Source organism: Mollisia scopiformis (genome assembly GCF_001500285.1).
Source record: "Mollisia scopiformis unplaced genomic scaffold LY89scaffold_28, whole genome shotgun sequence".
Lineage (NCBI taxonomy): Eukaryota > Fungi > Ascomycota > Leotiomycetes > Helotiales > Mollisiaceae > Mollisia > Mollisia scopiformis.
The window spans coordinates 375,559-389,488 of record NW_017263608.1 but is presented as its reverse complement, the minus strand read 5'-3'; the positions used below and the strand labels follow the sequence as shown (position 1 = coordinate 389,488).

At 47.5% G+C, this 13,930-nt stretch overlaps 6 protein-coding genes across 6 annotated transcripts; 4 read left to right on the top strand and 2 right to left on the bottom strand.

Moving 5' to 3' along the window:
* Window positions 1-777: 777 nt before the first annotated feature.
* LY89DRAFT_690119 (uncharacterized protein) lies at window positions 778-3,146 on the bottom strand. The gene has a single exon (XM_018216036.1). The coding sequence runs from the start codon at window positions 2,713-2,715 to the stop codon at window positions 1,057-1,059; it is 1,659 nt and encodes a 552-aa protein (XP_018064025.1). The 5' UTR covers window positions 2,716-3,146; the 3' UTR covers window positions 778-1,056.
* A 132-nt stretch (window positions 3,147-3,278) lies between these two features.
* LY89DRAFT_275416 (mannose-P-dolichol utilization defect 1 protein) lies at window positions 3,279-4,489 on the top strand. Its single transcript, XM_018206401.1, has 2 exons — window positions 3,279-3,957; window positions 4,010-4,489. The coding sequence occupies exons 1-2, from the start codon at window positions 3,361-3,363 to the stop codon at window positions 4,271-4,273; spliced, it is 861 nt and encodes a 286-aa protein (XP_018064024.1). The 5' UTR covers window positions 3,279-3,360; the 3' UTR covers window positions 4,274-4,489.
* On the top strand, window positions 4,490-6,440 carry LY89DRAFT_275417 (uncharacterized protein). Its single transcript, XM_018206402.1, has 4 exons — window positions 4,490-5,326; window positions 5,376-5,482; window positions 5,533-5,741; window positions 5,794-6,440. Exons 1-4 carry the CDS (start codon window positions 4,706-4,708, stop codon window positions 6,396-6,398), a joined length of 1,542 nt encoding a protein of 513 aa, XP_018064023.1. The 5' UTR covers window positions 4,490-4,705; the 3' UTR covers window positions 6,399-6,440.
* On the top strand, window positions 6,441-7,189 carry LY89DRAFT_275418 (uncharacterized protein). Its single transcript, XM_018206403.1, has 2 exons — window positions 6,441-6,575; window positions 6,633-7,189. Exons 1-2 carry the CDS (start codon window positions 6,489-6,491, stop codon window positions 6,936-6,938), a joined length of 393 nt encoding a protein of 130 aa, XP_018064022.1. The 5' UTR covers window positions 6,441-6,488; the 3' UTR covers window positions 6,939-7,189.
* A 648-nt stretch (window positions 7,190-7,837) lies between these two features.
* On the top strand, window positions 7,838-9,537 carry LY89DRAFT_597428 (general substrate transporter; the record flags this gene model as incomplete). Its single annotated transcript, XM_018209978.1, has 4 exons — window positions 7,838-8,029; window positions 8,083-8,269; window positions 8,324-9,046; window positions 9,095-9,537. The coding sequence occupies 4 exons, from the start codon at window positions 7,838-7,840 to the stop codon at window positions 9,535-9,537; spliced, it is 1,545 nt and encodes a 514-aa protein (XP_018064021.1).
* Window positions 9,538-9,839: 302 nt separating this feature from the next.
* LY89DRAFT_690114 (Aldo/keto reductase) lies at window positions 9,840-11,163 on the bottom strand. The gene is made up of 3 exons (XM_018216035.1): window positions 10,988-11,163; window positions 10,195-10,922; window positions 9,840-10,135 (listed from the first exon to the last, which is right to left on the bottom strand). Exons 1-3 carry the CDS (start codon window positions 11,046-11,048, stop codon window positions 9,902-9,904), a joined length of 1,023 nt encoding a protein of 340 aa, XP_018064020.1. The 5' UTR covers window positions 11,049-11,163; the 3' UTR covers window positions 9,840-9,901.
* Window positions 11,164-13,930: the final 2,767 nt, after the last annotated feature.

Sequence of the window (13,930 nt, the reverse complement as noted above, 5' to 3'; positions counted from 1 at the left end):
GTGGCGGCTAGAGACGGGAAGCCAAGGACAGCGGCAGCGAGTGAATACATCTTGTCGCGGGAACTGTTGGAAGCTGCTTGCAGGGGCAAGAACAAAAAGCAGACACTGCATATTTAATAAAAAAGTCGAGTATGTTGTTGTTCTGATCCTTGGGACGATTCTGTCCCCGAGTTACCCGCATTGTGGATATTGTTGCTGTGTGATGGAAGGATCAAGCTTTTGGGATGTTACCTGATCCCTGAATGTGGATCTAGTAATCCTTCCTTGAACACACCAGAGCCATAAACAGATATTTTTGCTAGAGAAGAGCAGCCATTGAAAGATCTTGCACGGATGTGTACATTGGCTCGTGGGGACATAACGCAATGACATTGGAGCAAGGAGCATAGAGTTTCTATAACTTACCATGGGATAGAGTCCACATGTTAGCAGCAGTTAAAATTGTATTCCATCTTGTACCCAGCAACTTGGTTTTGGCAGGTCCCAGTATTCCAATAGTGAGCGATTTTCGGAGCTGCAAGCGGACCTATGGGCGTAATTTTGCAGCTTCCTATGAATGAGAAGGCATTGCATTTCTGTATTGAGACATTAATAGTTATGCAGGACTAGTCTAGTCTTCAGCTCTAGTACTGTGATCATATTGAAGGTGAATGCCTCTTGTTGACGATATTCCGATTCGGGCTAGCCCGCCTTCGCTACGCTTAGGAACCATATAATAACAAATAAGCATTTTCCAGCCATCAAAAACAGAAAGATGTGTGATTGAGCAGTAGGGCGGCCGAATGGTCGAGTCCAGAACAGTCGAATTCAGATTCCTGTTTCCTGCTACGATGTTTACTCATTACACTTCGCTTGAATCTGTTATCCCCCTAGGTACTCTCTGGCTGGTACCTGGGAAAGGTTTTGCCATTCAATTCTTTCGAAAAAAAAAATTTTTGGGAGCAGCGCAAGACTTTATTCGCTTCGTCACTCTTGTATAAAAGCGAGTCAAGAGCAAATGACAAGATCAGGGGCTCAAAGAAGCAATCAAGATTGCAACGCAATGCGGTGTAAGATTCATGCCTCTGAACGTGCCACAAATTGATAACTCTCAACCGTTTCACGACTTCTTGGCCACCACTCTATCGTTTTCAGCTCCTCTATGCCTTCGTCATTCTTTCTTTTCACATTCATACTAAAATTTTGCCCCCATCTTTCTGCAACGACGAAGAAACTATACTGCCTCGTAACAACATCTCCTTCGCGAACACCCGCCTCAGCAGCTCTGGAGTCAGGATCGAGCAATTTGACTACGGGTGGGTTGGCAGTCAAGCATTCTTCGGGAAAACCAAGGTAAAATGGCTCTTGCCGCTGCATTTCGAGTGTCCAATTCAGACTCTCGGTGATCTGTAAAACATCCGAAGGAAGTATAATGAGGTGAGCGTCGGCCATGAAACGGTACTCGTTATCGACGCTAGGACCCAGTTCTACTGCAATCAGGTGAAGCCAAACAATGATGCCGTGCGGCTTCCCTCGTCGTCTTAGATCCACCATATCAAGGATGATGTTGTCCAGTGAACGGGCGTTGGCTTTCTTGAGCTTGTAAGCTAGCTGCATGAAGTACATGAAGCCTCTTTGGTACGGGATTCGATTTACGTGTCCGCCATTCCAAAACCTGTCTTGAACGTCTTTGTTCTTGACTTCGAGGTCGGGATTTGTGTAGTAGCCAGATATTCGGATGTTGAGTCTACGGATGAGTTCTTGTTCTGAAAAGATTCCGAATCGATATGGCAAAATGATGGAGTAGTATTCCGCGATGCCTTCGTTGAACCATCCATCAGCAAGCTCTTCCGGAGTTGGATAGTCGCCAGAGAAACCAAGCCGAGGCCAGTTGTGGACTGTTTCGTGCATCAGAAACTCCACGATCTCATCTTGATCACGAGGAACGACGGTTGTCCAGGCGAAAACAAAGCCACGATACAGACCACGGCCAGAAACACATTTCTGGATGTTGCGACGAATGAAGATTCTGTAAGTGAGGTCTTGGTCATGAAAGAAGGCCGCTATTATCGGGATCAGAGATTCCATCTGTCTTCCAAGAGCGGGCGCATCGAAGGATGGGTTCTCGAGCCAGTACATGCCGAATTTCCCGCTGGTTCCAAGAGGAGGATAGCTATGCAGAGAACCTACTGCGAAAAAGCACTCGTCAAGCACATCAGGCTTGACCTTGGCAGAGACCATTGTGCCTTCTCCCAGACTGCACGCTGCTTGTGTGCCAGGGGGCGTAGAAGATAAATCCCACTCGACAGTGATGTCCATGACCATATCAAGGTCGGGTCGAAGAATGAATGCCATGCCCGCTCCCGTAAGACCCCCGCCGTCTCGTTCAATGGCAATCTGAGGACCACATGGACTTGTCTCTGTGGGTTTCCAAGGCAGAGCTTGGTATTCGATGGTCAGCTCTCCAGGAGGGACGTCTCTATCAACAAGAAACTCTCGAAATCGTCTACGTCCGGAATCTTCATGGTGAACTTGAACTGGGCCTAGAGCGTCTCGGATGTGGAGAGCATCGGAGGTGTATTGCATTGTCTTGATAGGCCCTCGTGACAGGATGTGATGGAAGAGAATTGCATCTTGCTCGAACCCTGGGACATCGAGAGTTATCCGGACATTGATACACTGATTTGCAGCTTCACAAGCTAGCGAAGGCGTGAGAAGTAATTTGAGAGTTGGCATGGTGAGACCTGTTGCTGGAATAATATCCGGATTCGAAAGCAGTTGCAATCAGAGATTTGAATGCTATTGTGCTGGAGCTGAAGAAGGTGTTTTAACTGCTCAGCTAGCACTGTGCCTCTATAATGCAGCCGGCTCGGCACTTGAGACGCAGCACTAAACATTGGACAGAAGGACTTCTCCAAGTCCTACTAAGTCCTACTATTCTAACAATGGCATCACTGACATTCCGACTATAGGTAGAGAATCATGCAAGCAAGAAATGAACACAAGGCTCTATTTTAGAGAGCGATCCCTTTTTGTGACTTGAGCACCTAGGCTTGTCAACCGTAGTCCTGGCGGCTGAGCACAGAGGCAAACCAGCACTACTAGATCAGAGCCTTTATTGCTCGCCAGAGCCTACATGAAAGAAGAGCGACGCCTCATCAAGAAAGTGGAGTGAAGTTATGAACATGGGAAGTGTTGAAGTTGGAGGAGATGACGAACTTCCGGAGTTCGGTTCGGAGAAACATTCCACCGACACGACAGCCTTGTGACAAAAAATGCCATTCCAGCTTTGGGAGGATCTCACCACCTTCATACCGTGTCAACAACTCGTATCTCATTCTTTGACACGTCTTCCAACGATACTCAGTCCAAGATATCAAGATGGACGCCCTTCGCAATGCTCTTCAGCCCATTACCCACAATCTCCCTGCTCCCATTCGGGATCTCGGCGTCTCCATCATAGGAGAGACTTGCTACAAGACTCTCCTGCTCGACATCGACTTGGAGTCAACAGAGTGTATCAAGCTCGCCGTTTCGAAAGGATTAGGCATCGGTATCATCGCTGCATCCTCCATCGTCAAAGTTCCTCAAATCCTCAAGCTCCTCAACTCGCAGTCCGCGTCCGGAATCTCCTTCCTCTCTTACCTCCTCGAGACCTCCGCATACCTGATCTCGTTGGCATATAATGTGCGCCAAGGATTTCCCTTCAGCACATATGGCGAAACTGGCTTGATCATGGCACAAAATGTTGTTATCGCGGTGTTGGTCTTACACTACAGTGGAAAGCAAGCCGCGGCTGCGACTTTTGTTGCTGGACTTGCTGCTAGTGCTTTTACCTTGTTCTCGGACAATATTGTGGATATGAAGACCCTCGGATATCTGCAAGCTGGTGCTGGTGCGCTTGGTGTTGCGAGCAAGTTGCCACAGATTGCTGCTATTTGGCAAGAAGGAGGGACCGGACAGTTGAGCGCGTTTGCTGTGAGTCTCTCAGGTGTTGACATATCATTTGAGCAAGACTAATGTATAGCAGGTCTTCAACTACCTTGTTGGGTCCCTTTCGAGAATCTTTACAACGCTGCAGGAGGTGGATGATAAGTTGATTCTTTACGGATTCATTGCTGGGTTCGCCCTCAATGCTGTCTTAGCTGCGCAGATGGTATACTACTGGAATGGACCTGCAGCAAAGCCAGTCAAGGAAAAGAAAGCAGAGAAAGTCCCAATTGCTTCTGGTTCGTCGGGAGTTTCCACCGCTACACCCAAGGGGAAAAGCCCTACAACTCGCAGACGTGGTTGAGAAATCCACCGGAGTTTTTCTCATTTGTAGGCACAATGACTCCTGCTCTTGCGGTTGTAGTCTTCTAATTAATTTTGATTTCATCTGCATAATGTCCTCCTTGCTGTCTCCAATGAGTAATCCCGAACTCGTTCGATTACTCGACTACATTAGCAGCAGTCGAGTTGCAAGAAAAACCTGAGAAAGTAGCTGTCTGCGCTCTTCATCGTATTTTACCAGCTTAACAAAGTCTCACTCTTTTAGCAAGAAGTCTTGCGGCGCGTCATTATGTGATCTTGTTCAGCCAGCTCCTATCAGTAGTGGAAGCTGCTAGTCGCTCTTGCCTGCTTGAGTCCACCACGGTTTGTGCTCCCGCCAAAAGATAAAAACTTTCCTCCTGCTTCTTCATCATACTCCACCACCTCCATTACAGCATTTCATATCATCATCGTTATGGAATTCGATCCTCTCGCTCGGGAGTTCACTCCAGATCATATTGCAGATTTTCTGCGGCATGGCCTGCCAGATTCCGAGTCCAGACCGATGTCCCCAAACCACCTCGCCTTTCACGAACGAGTTGGGGACACAGGTGTAGATACCCAATCTCTATACCAAGACGCGATGAAATATCAACCTCGTCATACTGAGGCTTGCGAAGCACAATACGAAACCCTGCCGGCAACTACTGGAAACCATCGCCATCATCATCGCCATGGCGCTGTATCAATTCCGTTGGAAGATTTTGACTACGAGAAGCACCAACATTCGAGTTGGGAGTCTGCGGAGCGATGCCGCAAACGTCGTAAGGAACAGCAGCGTCTGGCAGTAGAGCGCGAAATAGCACTCCAGAAAGCATGCCATGAGGCCACTGAGACCGAGCAATATCGACCAGAAATGAGTGGACAATCTGCAACAGATCATATTGCGGATCATCACAGCGGAACGACTTCTTCCACGATAGACACGCACTGCTTCTACAGGAAGGCCCAAAAAGAGTTTTGTGCGGCTGCGTGGAAGGACAAAAATCCATCCAATTCTGGACCTTGTTCTTATGTGGTATTCCAACATGCGGAGGTCAGTGATGAATCCCAAGATACCACCTCGTTAGCTAAACAATAGACAGGATACTTCCACAATCACATCTAGCAGTGGATCAGCGTATGGAACACAGCTCATCGACCTTGTTGCGAAACCTCGACCAGCTAGATATCACTGTGAACTTCGGATCATGTAAGTACCTCGCATGTGAAGTCCCTGGACAGAATTACTCATCATGGTAGAATGTCCCCTGAGACTCGTGACGAGCCCTATGAACGACATTACCTAAAGTCCATCTCTTCAACCCCCTTTCCTTTCGATCCTGCCACCTGCGAGGCGTTCTTCAAGCTTTGCGACTTTCACAAAGCTTTCTTCGAAATGTCAAATTCAGGACACTCCCATGTCATACAGAATGCGCGGGTAAATACCTATAAGCATGGAGGCACGCATTGTAAGCTCCCAAAGCCATTTTGTCTGTGATATGTGCTAAAATCGTGTCTAAGCCTTTTTTGTTGGACTTGGTGATACTGGCAGGTGCAATATGAAGGTTTTCGTATCACATAAGGAATGCGACCGAGTTACGACAGTTTTTATTCACGACTGTTCTGCGTCCGAAAAACGACATCTGCAAGATCGATTCATGGACAAAGCATTGCAGCCCTTGACCTTGCACCCTATTTTCATTCTTGTTCTCATCGCAGAACGCCTACAGGAGAGCCTATGGCGGGATGTCAAAAATGTCTACCACGACGCTAAAAATCAATTAGAACAAGTTCCCACTTGGGGCCTTGAGCAGCAAGACCTTCATAAGTCTATAGATGCCATGGCGCAGTCCAACCTATCGCTCCAAATCAGCCAAACTGTGCACGCCAACCAGTGGAGGATGGGTCAACTGCGGGATTTTATTGGAAACATGAAGGCGTGGTCCAGAGAAATAGAGGACAAAGATCCCAAGCGCGAATCATCTTTCAGAACGGCATGCAAAGTACTAGATGACCGCCTCATGTATCTCGAAGGCTCACTCGATGAAGCGCACATGCAGTTGACAGCGACTCTTCACTATGTTTCCATATACCGACATTGGGTAAGGTTCAATGTCTCTTTGTAAATGTGCGAGACTGATTGAATACAGCTCGATGTTCACATTGCGAACAGTGCCAATAACCTGAATTTGGCTATTTCCAAGTCGAGTTACAGCATGTCACTCGACAGCAGAAGGGACCAGTCGGCAGTGAAAGCGATCTCTGTAATGTCAATGGTGTTCTTACCAGCAACTTTCTTTTGTGTATGTCGACCAAAATCATATTCTTTCTTTTCCTCCCTGATACTGATTGTTTGTTAGGGTGTTTTCAACCTCCCTTTCTTCGATTGGACGGCTAATAGATTGAGCGAAGTGGTCTTGAACTGGCGAATATGGATATATGTTGCCTGTGTCGTTGGCACGACATTGATCATCACATTTTTCTGGAGGGTCTGGTTCAGATTCGAGAAGTGGAGGCTTTCGCACGGAAGAAGTAAAAATGTCCGAAGAGACTTGAAATCGTGGGTGAAATCCGGATTCAAGCAGATTGATAAACACGCACAAGCGCTTCGAGAAAGAAGAAAGAAGAAGCTATTGCTTGAGCCATCGCCATCGACGCCGGTATGATCAGGTGATGGAGGAAGAAGATTTTGAGGCGGGAGACAAAATGATGGCGGGACAGACATTAATTAGTGAGACAATGGTTGCAAAAAGCTTAGAACCTCTAGGCGCTCTGACAGGATGTATGAGAAATGATTCACACAGCGAACAGCTTAGGTTCAAGGCTTGACACTGTGATAGCGCGTACAAGACAATAACACGTGCTGTCAACCAATTTCAAAGTTCAACACAGCTTTGCCGAAACGGCTGAAACCCAACCCGTCACAAAGAAGCAAATAAAGTCTCTCCGACGACACACCTTGACGACACTTCAGTCTCCCGTCACTCAAATTCAATTGCCTCGCATGCAATCTCGTCAAGGCAGGTGCCATCCCACCACTCACTCACTCACTCACTCACTCACTTCGCGTCTTTACACTTCGATCTCCCACTCAAACTTCACTGAACCTCACAAGGCACGCGGGGGAACCCCAGATTGCGGCTCTGTGATAAGCTGAAGATCGCTCGCTCGCTCGCGTGTCCTCTCGGTTTCATCTCGCGTTCCATCCATTCCTCGTCCACCCGCGACGCGCCAAGCATTCCGTTCCTTCCGTCCCACCTTCCCTTCCCTTCCCTTCCGGCATCCGTAGGTAGGTGCCTTATGCATTGATCCGGGCTGCTGCAATCGTTATATCGGAGACGATTCCCAGGTCCTGAGATCAGGACAGGTCAGGTACGGTTTTCCGGGGCAAATTTTTTTCCTTCCTTCCTTCCACGTCTGTCGTATTGTGGTGTCGGGCTGGTTCTGGACTTGTTGCTGTTTCGTGCGAAAAGGGAACGAGTGGAAACGGGACAAAAAGATGGCCAAGAGGGATGTTAAGAGGGAGAGTTTCCTGATGGGTGGTGGTGGTGGTGGGGAGGGACTGATGAGGTTGGAATCTCAGGGCGGCGGGAGTCCGGAGGATGACGAGCAGGTCAGGAGGGCGAGGGCGTTCGAGGCGGCGCAACATGCGCAGAGTTGGAAGGAGGCGATTCGGAGGAATCCCAAGGCACTTTTGTGGTGTGCGTATTCGTTGTTTACGTGTATTATGTGGGGGTATGATGGGCTTGCTAGTTCGGTACGTCTTCCTCTCCGAGTGAATGGTGTGATGAGTGGCTGACGAGAGGATAGATTGTTCTTGCGATAGATCGATTTCGACAGGATTATGGGGACGAGTTTGAGGGCCAGTATGTCGTGCCTGCTATCTGGCAGTTGGCGCTGGGTGGTGCGAGTTTGTTTGGATTGCTGTTTGGTGGTATCATCGCGGGGTATGGTGCCAAGAAGTGGGGGAGGCAGTTCTTCATGTTCATGTCGTACAGTAAGTGATTCATGTTCCTCTCCTTGAGTCATGATTGATGCTGATCACTTCCAGTGCTGAGCGTTGCTGGTGTTTTTCTCCAATGGTTCTCGTCACCAGGGAATCTTCCACTTCTCTTCGGCGGCAAGGTTCTCACTGGTATCCCCCTCGGTGTCTTCATCACTATTGCACCAACATACTGTGCTGAAATTGCACCTTTCGCTCTTCGAGGAGCTACGACTGCTGCTGTCAATTGGAGTATCGTCTTCGGTCAGTGTCTCGCATATGTTGTGATGCGTCAAACCCAATACTTCGACAACGCAAACTCGTACCGTATTCTATTCGCCGTACAATGGATCTTCGCCGGCATCGCACTAATGATCCTCCCTTTCTTCCCCGAATCACCATACTGTCTTGTCGCCCAAGGCCGAATCGACAAAGCGATGAAGAACACGAGACGACTTCACGATGCGAACTTCGATACAGAGGGTTTCATCGCTTCGATCAAAGTCGATTTAGAGACTCAGGCTAAGACCCAGAGGGAGGCGAGCTTCAGGGAATGTTTCCAAGGAAAGAACACATTCAGGACGTTGATTGCCATGAGTACTTTCTTTATCCAAAGCGTCAGTGGAATGAGCTGGATTATTGGGTACATGGCGTATTTCCTGGAACTTGGAGGATTGAGTACCGGCGCGGCCTTCAATGCTACGGTTGGACTGTCATTTGTTATGTTGGTCGGGAATATGGTTGGATGGGTGTTTGTCGAGAGGTATGGGAGAAGAGGGACTGCTCTTTATGGTAAGTGAACAGTGTTCACTCGAGGGAAAATATCTAACGAGAATCCAGGAGCGATCATCCTCTCGGCAGCACTATTCATGATCGGTATCACCGCCAGCATTCCTTCCAAATCCGCAATCTGGGCTCAAGTCTTCTTCATGGCCATCTGGTCCTTCACCTACCAATCCACCATCGGGTCCGTGGCATGGGCCATCGTCGCCGAAGTCTCGAAATCTTCTCTACGCTCCCACACCCAATCTCTCGCAACCGTCACCAACGGCCTCGTCGGCGCCGTCTCAGGTGTTCTCTTACCATTCGCTATGAACCCCAATGACGCGGATCTAGGAGGCAAGATTGCTTTCATCTATGGAGGGATATTAGGAGTTAGCTGTATAGGCATTTGGATGTACTATCCCGAGACGAAGGGGAGGACGTTCAAGGAAATTGACAGGTTATTTGAGATGGGGGTGCCGCCGAGGGAGTTTGCGGGTATGAGGTTGGAAGAGGAATGATTGTTTGTTGTGTTATAGATTCTTGTTTTGTGATCAGCGTGGCGTTTCGGAGGTAGTTGGGGTGTTGTAGCTATACGGGTAGAGGTTTTGCAAATGTAGATTTGCTTTAATTACATAACGAAATGAAGCATATTAGATTGGGGTTGATCTTCAAGGCTTGGAACTGTGCTCTTAATGTGCTCCAGAGTTCGATGTCCTCGATCAAATGCACAATTGGGGTGCAATGTTAGTCCGCAATGTGCTTGCCAAAGCTCCTTCTATAACCGGTCTTCTCAAGCAAAATCAAATCAATTGAACTTTTAGTAACATTGAAAAGCTCTTTCCACTTCAAACAAATGAAACTCCGGTTATCGGCCAAGCTGGCCTAGCGATGATAGTTGGCGCAAACTCCCTTCACAGTCGCCCATCCTTCATCTAGTGCTTTCACGACATCCTCCGGAAGCGGCCCTTTTTCTAAGTTGATCAAATTTTCTTCCAGCTGCTTGCCACTACTGGCTCCAATGATAATCGCATCCCCAAATTCCCTCTTCAGCAAAGAATGATTCGTCATCCACCTTAGTGCACACTCTGCTTCAGTCAGGCCATGCTTCTCGGCTACCTATAAAGTTCTGTTTAGCAATATCCTATTCGCCTAGGAGAGTTATAGGAGAAACTTACAGGTCTCAAAATATCCAACGCATCAAAATACTTCTCATTCCAATAACGCCTCCTATAATTCCTCCCCTGACTCCTCTCCGGATCAAACCTCGACCCCTTCTCCACCACCTCCTCCCTCTCCAACATATCCCTCGTATACCTCCCCGTCAAATACCCCCCAGCAAGCGGATTAAACGCATAAAACGCCACCCCATACTTCCTCAAACACGGAAACAACTCCGGCTCCACCGCTCGATGAACAGCATTATAAACGCCCTGATACACGCTCGGCTTGATCCACCCATTCCGTTCACAGATCTCGCAAATCTGCGCAACTTCCCACGACATAAAATTGCTGATCCCGAAACGCCGGAAATAACCTGCTTGGTGAAGGGCATTCACTTCCCGCATCGTGACCTCGTACGGCGTGCTGCGTTCGGGGGCATGCAGGTACCACAAATCTATCTTCTCGGCTTGGAGACTCTGCAGCGATTTCTGGAGCGCGAGACGGAGGTGCTCTGGGCCGTGGATTGTCTTGACGTCCGGTCCTAACCCGAGGTCCGCGCGGGGCGAGAATTTCGTGTCCATGATGAGGCCGCGGGATTGCCAGTTGAGCTGGCCCAGGTATTGCTCGGAGCTGCCGCCGCCGTAGACGAGGGCGGTGTCGATTTCGGAGTGGGCGTGGGATTGGAAGACGTCCAGGATGGAGGAGCATTCTTCGAGGGTGTGGACGCGGGCTTGTTCGGCGCCTGGGGGGGTGTTAGTGTCGAGTTCTTAGATTTTATGTAGAAGAAGGAGGAAGATGTGGGTGCACCTTCTTTCCCAAGCGTCATGGCGCCGAATACGATGTCTACTGCTGTCTTTGGTTGTGCCATTTTGAGGGGATCTTGCTGGAAAACAATGATTGAAGAGGAGAATATGTTGGAAGTGGAACAGAGCAGACGATCTCTAATATATGCTTGGCGGGACAGCACGGCAATAGCGGCATCGAGAATTTGGCTGAAGTGATAACCAGGTCTCTCGTTATTGGCAGGTAGGAAGAAGACAGCCGTCGCGATCACGTGCCATGCTTTTCTCTGAGCTAGCAAGAGAAGGTTGGTTGAGGTGGGTTTGGAGTTCTTGACCTTTCGAAGCTCCGCGATTTATAGGGTGTTTGGGGAAAAGAAGGCTCTATCATGCTATTTTGATAAGTGATGTTGTTTCATTGCCCATGACGTTGAAACGACCCCTTTCTGTCTCGCTTAAATGATTTGGACTCCTGTCGATGGCCCCGACTTATTGTACGAAGTGATCCCAGAGCTCGTCATAGTTCATTCTTCGACCTCCTTGACTCATAGGTCTCCGTTCGTTCGACTCTTTAGAGTCCTGGCAGGAGATCGGATTATAAGTTGTAACAGACTCGATGCTAGCGAATGGCAGCAATACAAGCAAAATCACAATGTGGCAGATCTACTTGATTTGTTCCATTCAGATCTCATTGTGGAATGTATTAGGAACGCTTATTGTTCTCCAAAAGTATTTGGGCTTCTATGATGCATAATATTAATGCGATTGGGACGTCTGATTCAGGGACAGAGCTCGACATTGCTATTCCTGGTCTATAAATATTTCATGTTCTATTGAGAAACTTCTTCTTACTCCATCATCTCTACAAGACTTCAAAAAACTTCCTTACTCCCATTTCTACGTCTAACGCAAAAGTAAACGACCGCTTGCTTCGCTCAACAAAACTCGATAACCACAAACCGAGGGAGTCTTTCAAGTTACGCGAAGAAAGATGTCATACAATTATCGTACAGTGAAGTGGAGGGCAAGCCGATACTTTTCTCACAGTGCATATGTATGTCCGCTCCCGGGGATTGTGTGGTTCGCAACCAGGCCCACATTTATCGCAGATGTGAAGTGCAAGCACCACAAGCCTTCAAGCCCTGTCATACTTGTAGAGTAAGTCTTGTATTTTCCCTGTGCCTACTGCGAAGACATGTCATCCTTGTGCAGGGACTAAGAAATGCTAGCAAGCCGGATGTCAATTCCTTGCTTCCGGACCTGGAGCACCTTGGTCACCATGGTCGAGTAAGTAGAGGTTTTGCCGGGCGAGATTCTGGATCTGGAAGATCATGCGTGCTAGCGAAGAGAAGTGGAATGAAAGTAGCAGCAGGTGGAGAAAGGTGGATACCTTTCGCGAATAAGAAAGTCGTTTCTTACTCGAGCATACTTAGAAGCATACCTAGATCCTAGAATTAAATCAGTAAAGCTATGGAGTTATTGTTAGCTCCTTTGTAGCAAGCAATTTGATTATTCTGAATCACATCTCTACATGGTGATTTACTCTTTTGTCACTGAGATACGCTTCCTAACTTGAAAATACCCATATACCTTCGTATAGTCAAAGGACTCACTTATTCCGAGTAATTCTGCAAACTTCGGGATATGAATTGGCGAGCTATTAATAGCTAACCTAAAGCACTCAAGAAATGGGAGTTTTCAGTCTCCAGACCGTTCCATCCTAACATATAACTAAATTTTCTTGTGTAATAACTACAGTCAATTAGCGATTTTCCATTCTATTCAAGTGTTTTGTACACAGGCTTCGGCGCGGAATTGATTTTATCGATAATATCGGTCCGATATTAAATCCTCTAAATAAATAATCTGTTGGAATATAGAGTAGATATGGAGGTATAACCAGGTCTTAGCACTGGATGAGATCGTTGTGGTGGCACGTGCAATACCAGCCCGGGAGCGCTAGTCTCCCTAGCACTATACCTAATCGGGTATAGCGCACGTGCTTGGCCACACTCTCTATATTACAGCAGCTTAGATAGAATTAGAGCTGCTGTAGTAAACACAACTAAAATAGTCGCTGACCACACGTTCGCACCGTGTGCGTCCTCCTGCCTTCCTTCCTGTCTTCCGTACGTGACAGGAGCTATTGGGTACCTCTATTCTCAATATAATCGATATTATATCGTCTATATTTAAAAGCCCGATATTAAATAAATAATCGAATATATCGCATACATCGTAAATCGTAAAATAAAACCCGATATATTATTATTAGTACTAAAAATAATAATTATTGAGGATGTATTATCTGGATTCCTGAATTTTAAGGTTTCACACGCCCAGCCTCGGTTAAAATTAGTGTCGATCCACTCATTCTCAATAATTTAAGCCACAATGCGGCTGAAGCTTGTGAGCCTCAGGCCATAATTGGCTTAGTCTTCGAGTTGCCGGCATTTATGGCCTTAGGCTAAGAATATATAAGATTTCTATTGGCTACGGAGCTGGAACAACGATTATCCGGTCACGTGCCCGATATTCCGAATATTCATTCGAATCCTTCAAAAATATCCGATATATATCGACTCGAATATTGCCTCGTACGATATATTATCGATATAACCCGATATTATATCGAAAATATCGGAGCCGAAGCCTGCTTCGTAGTGAACCCGCTCTATCGACCCGTGAGAGTTGATTGAGCCCAATATTGATATTAGAATCCATTTGCCGACTCATAATTTGGCAAAATGATAAAGACCCTAGTGATCTCTCTTCCAAGCTGAGGGTCGTGGCGGATCGAACCACGCCTCCAAGTTGTTGGTCTAGTCTCGTTTCAGCGGCTTCCTGATCGGTGATATCTTCATCATGGGGGGAAGTAGAGTGGAAGGGGGAGCTCTCAGCGGAAGCGGATATCACCGGTGTCTTATTGCCACCTGTATCAATGCTCAAAGAAGAAACCCTGGGGCTAGCT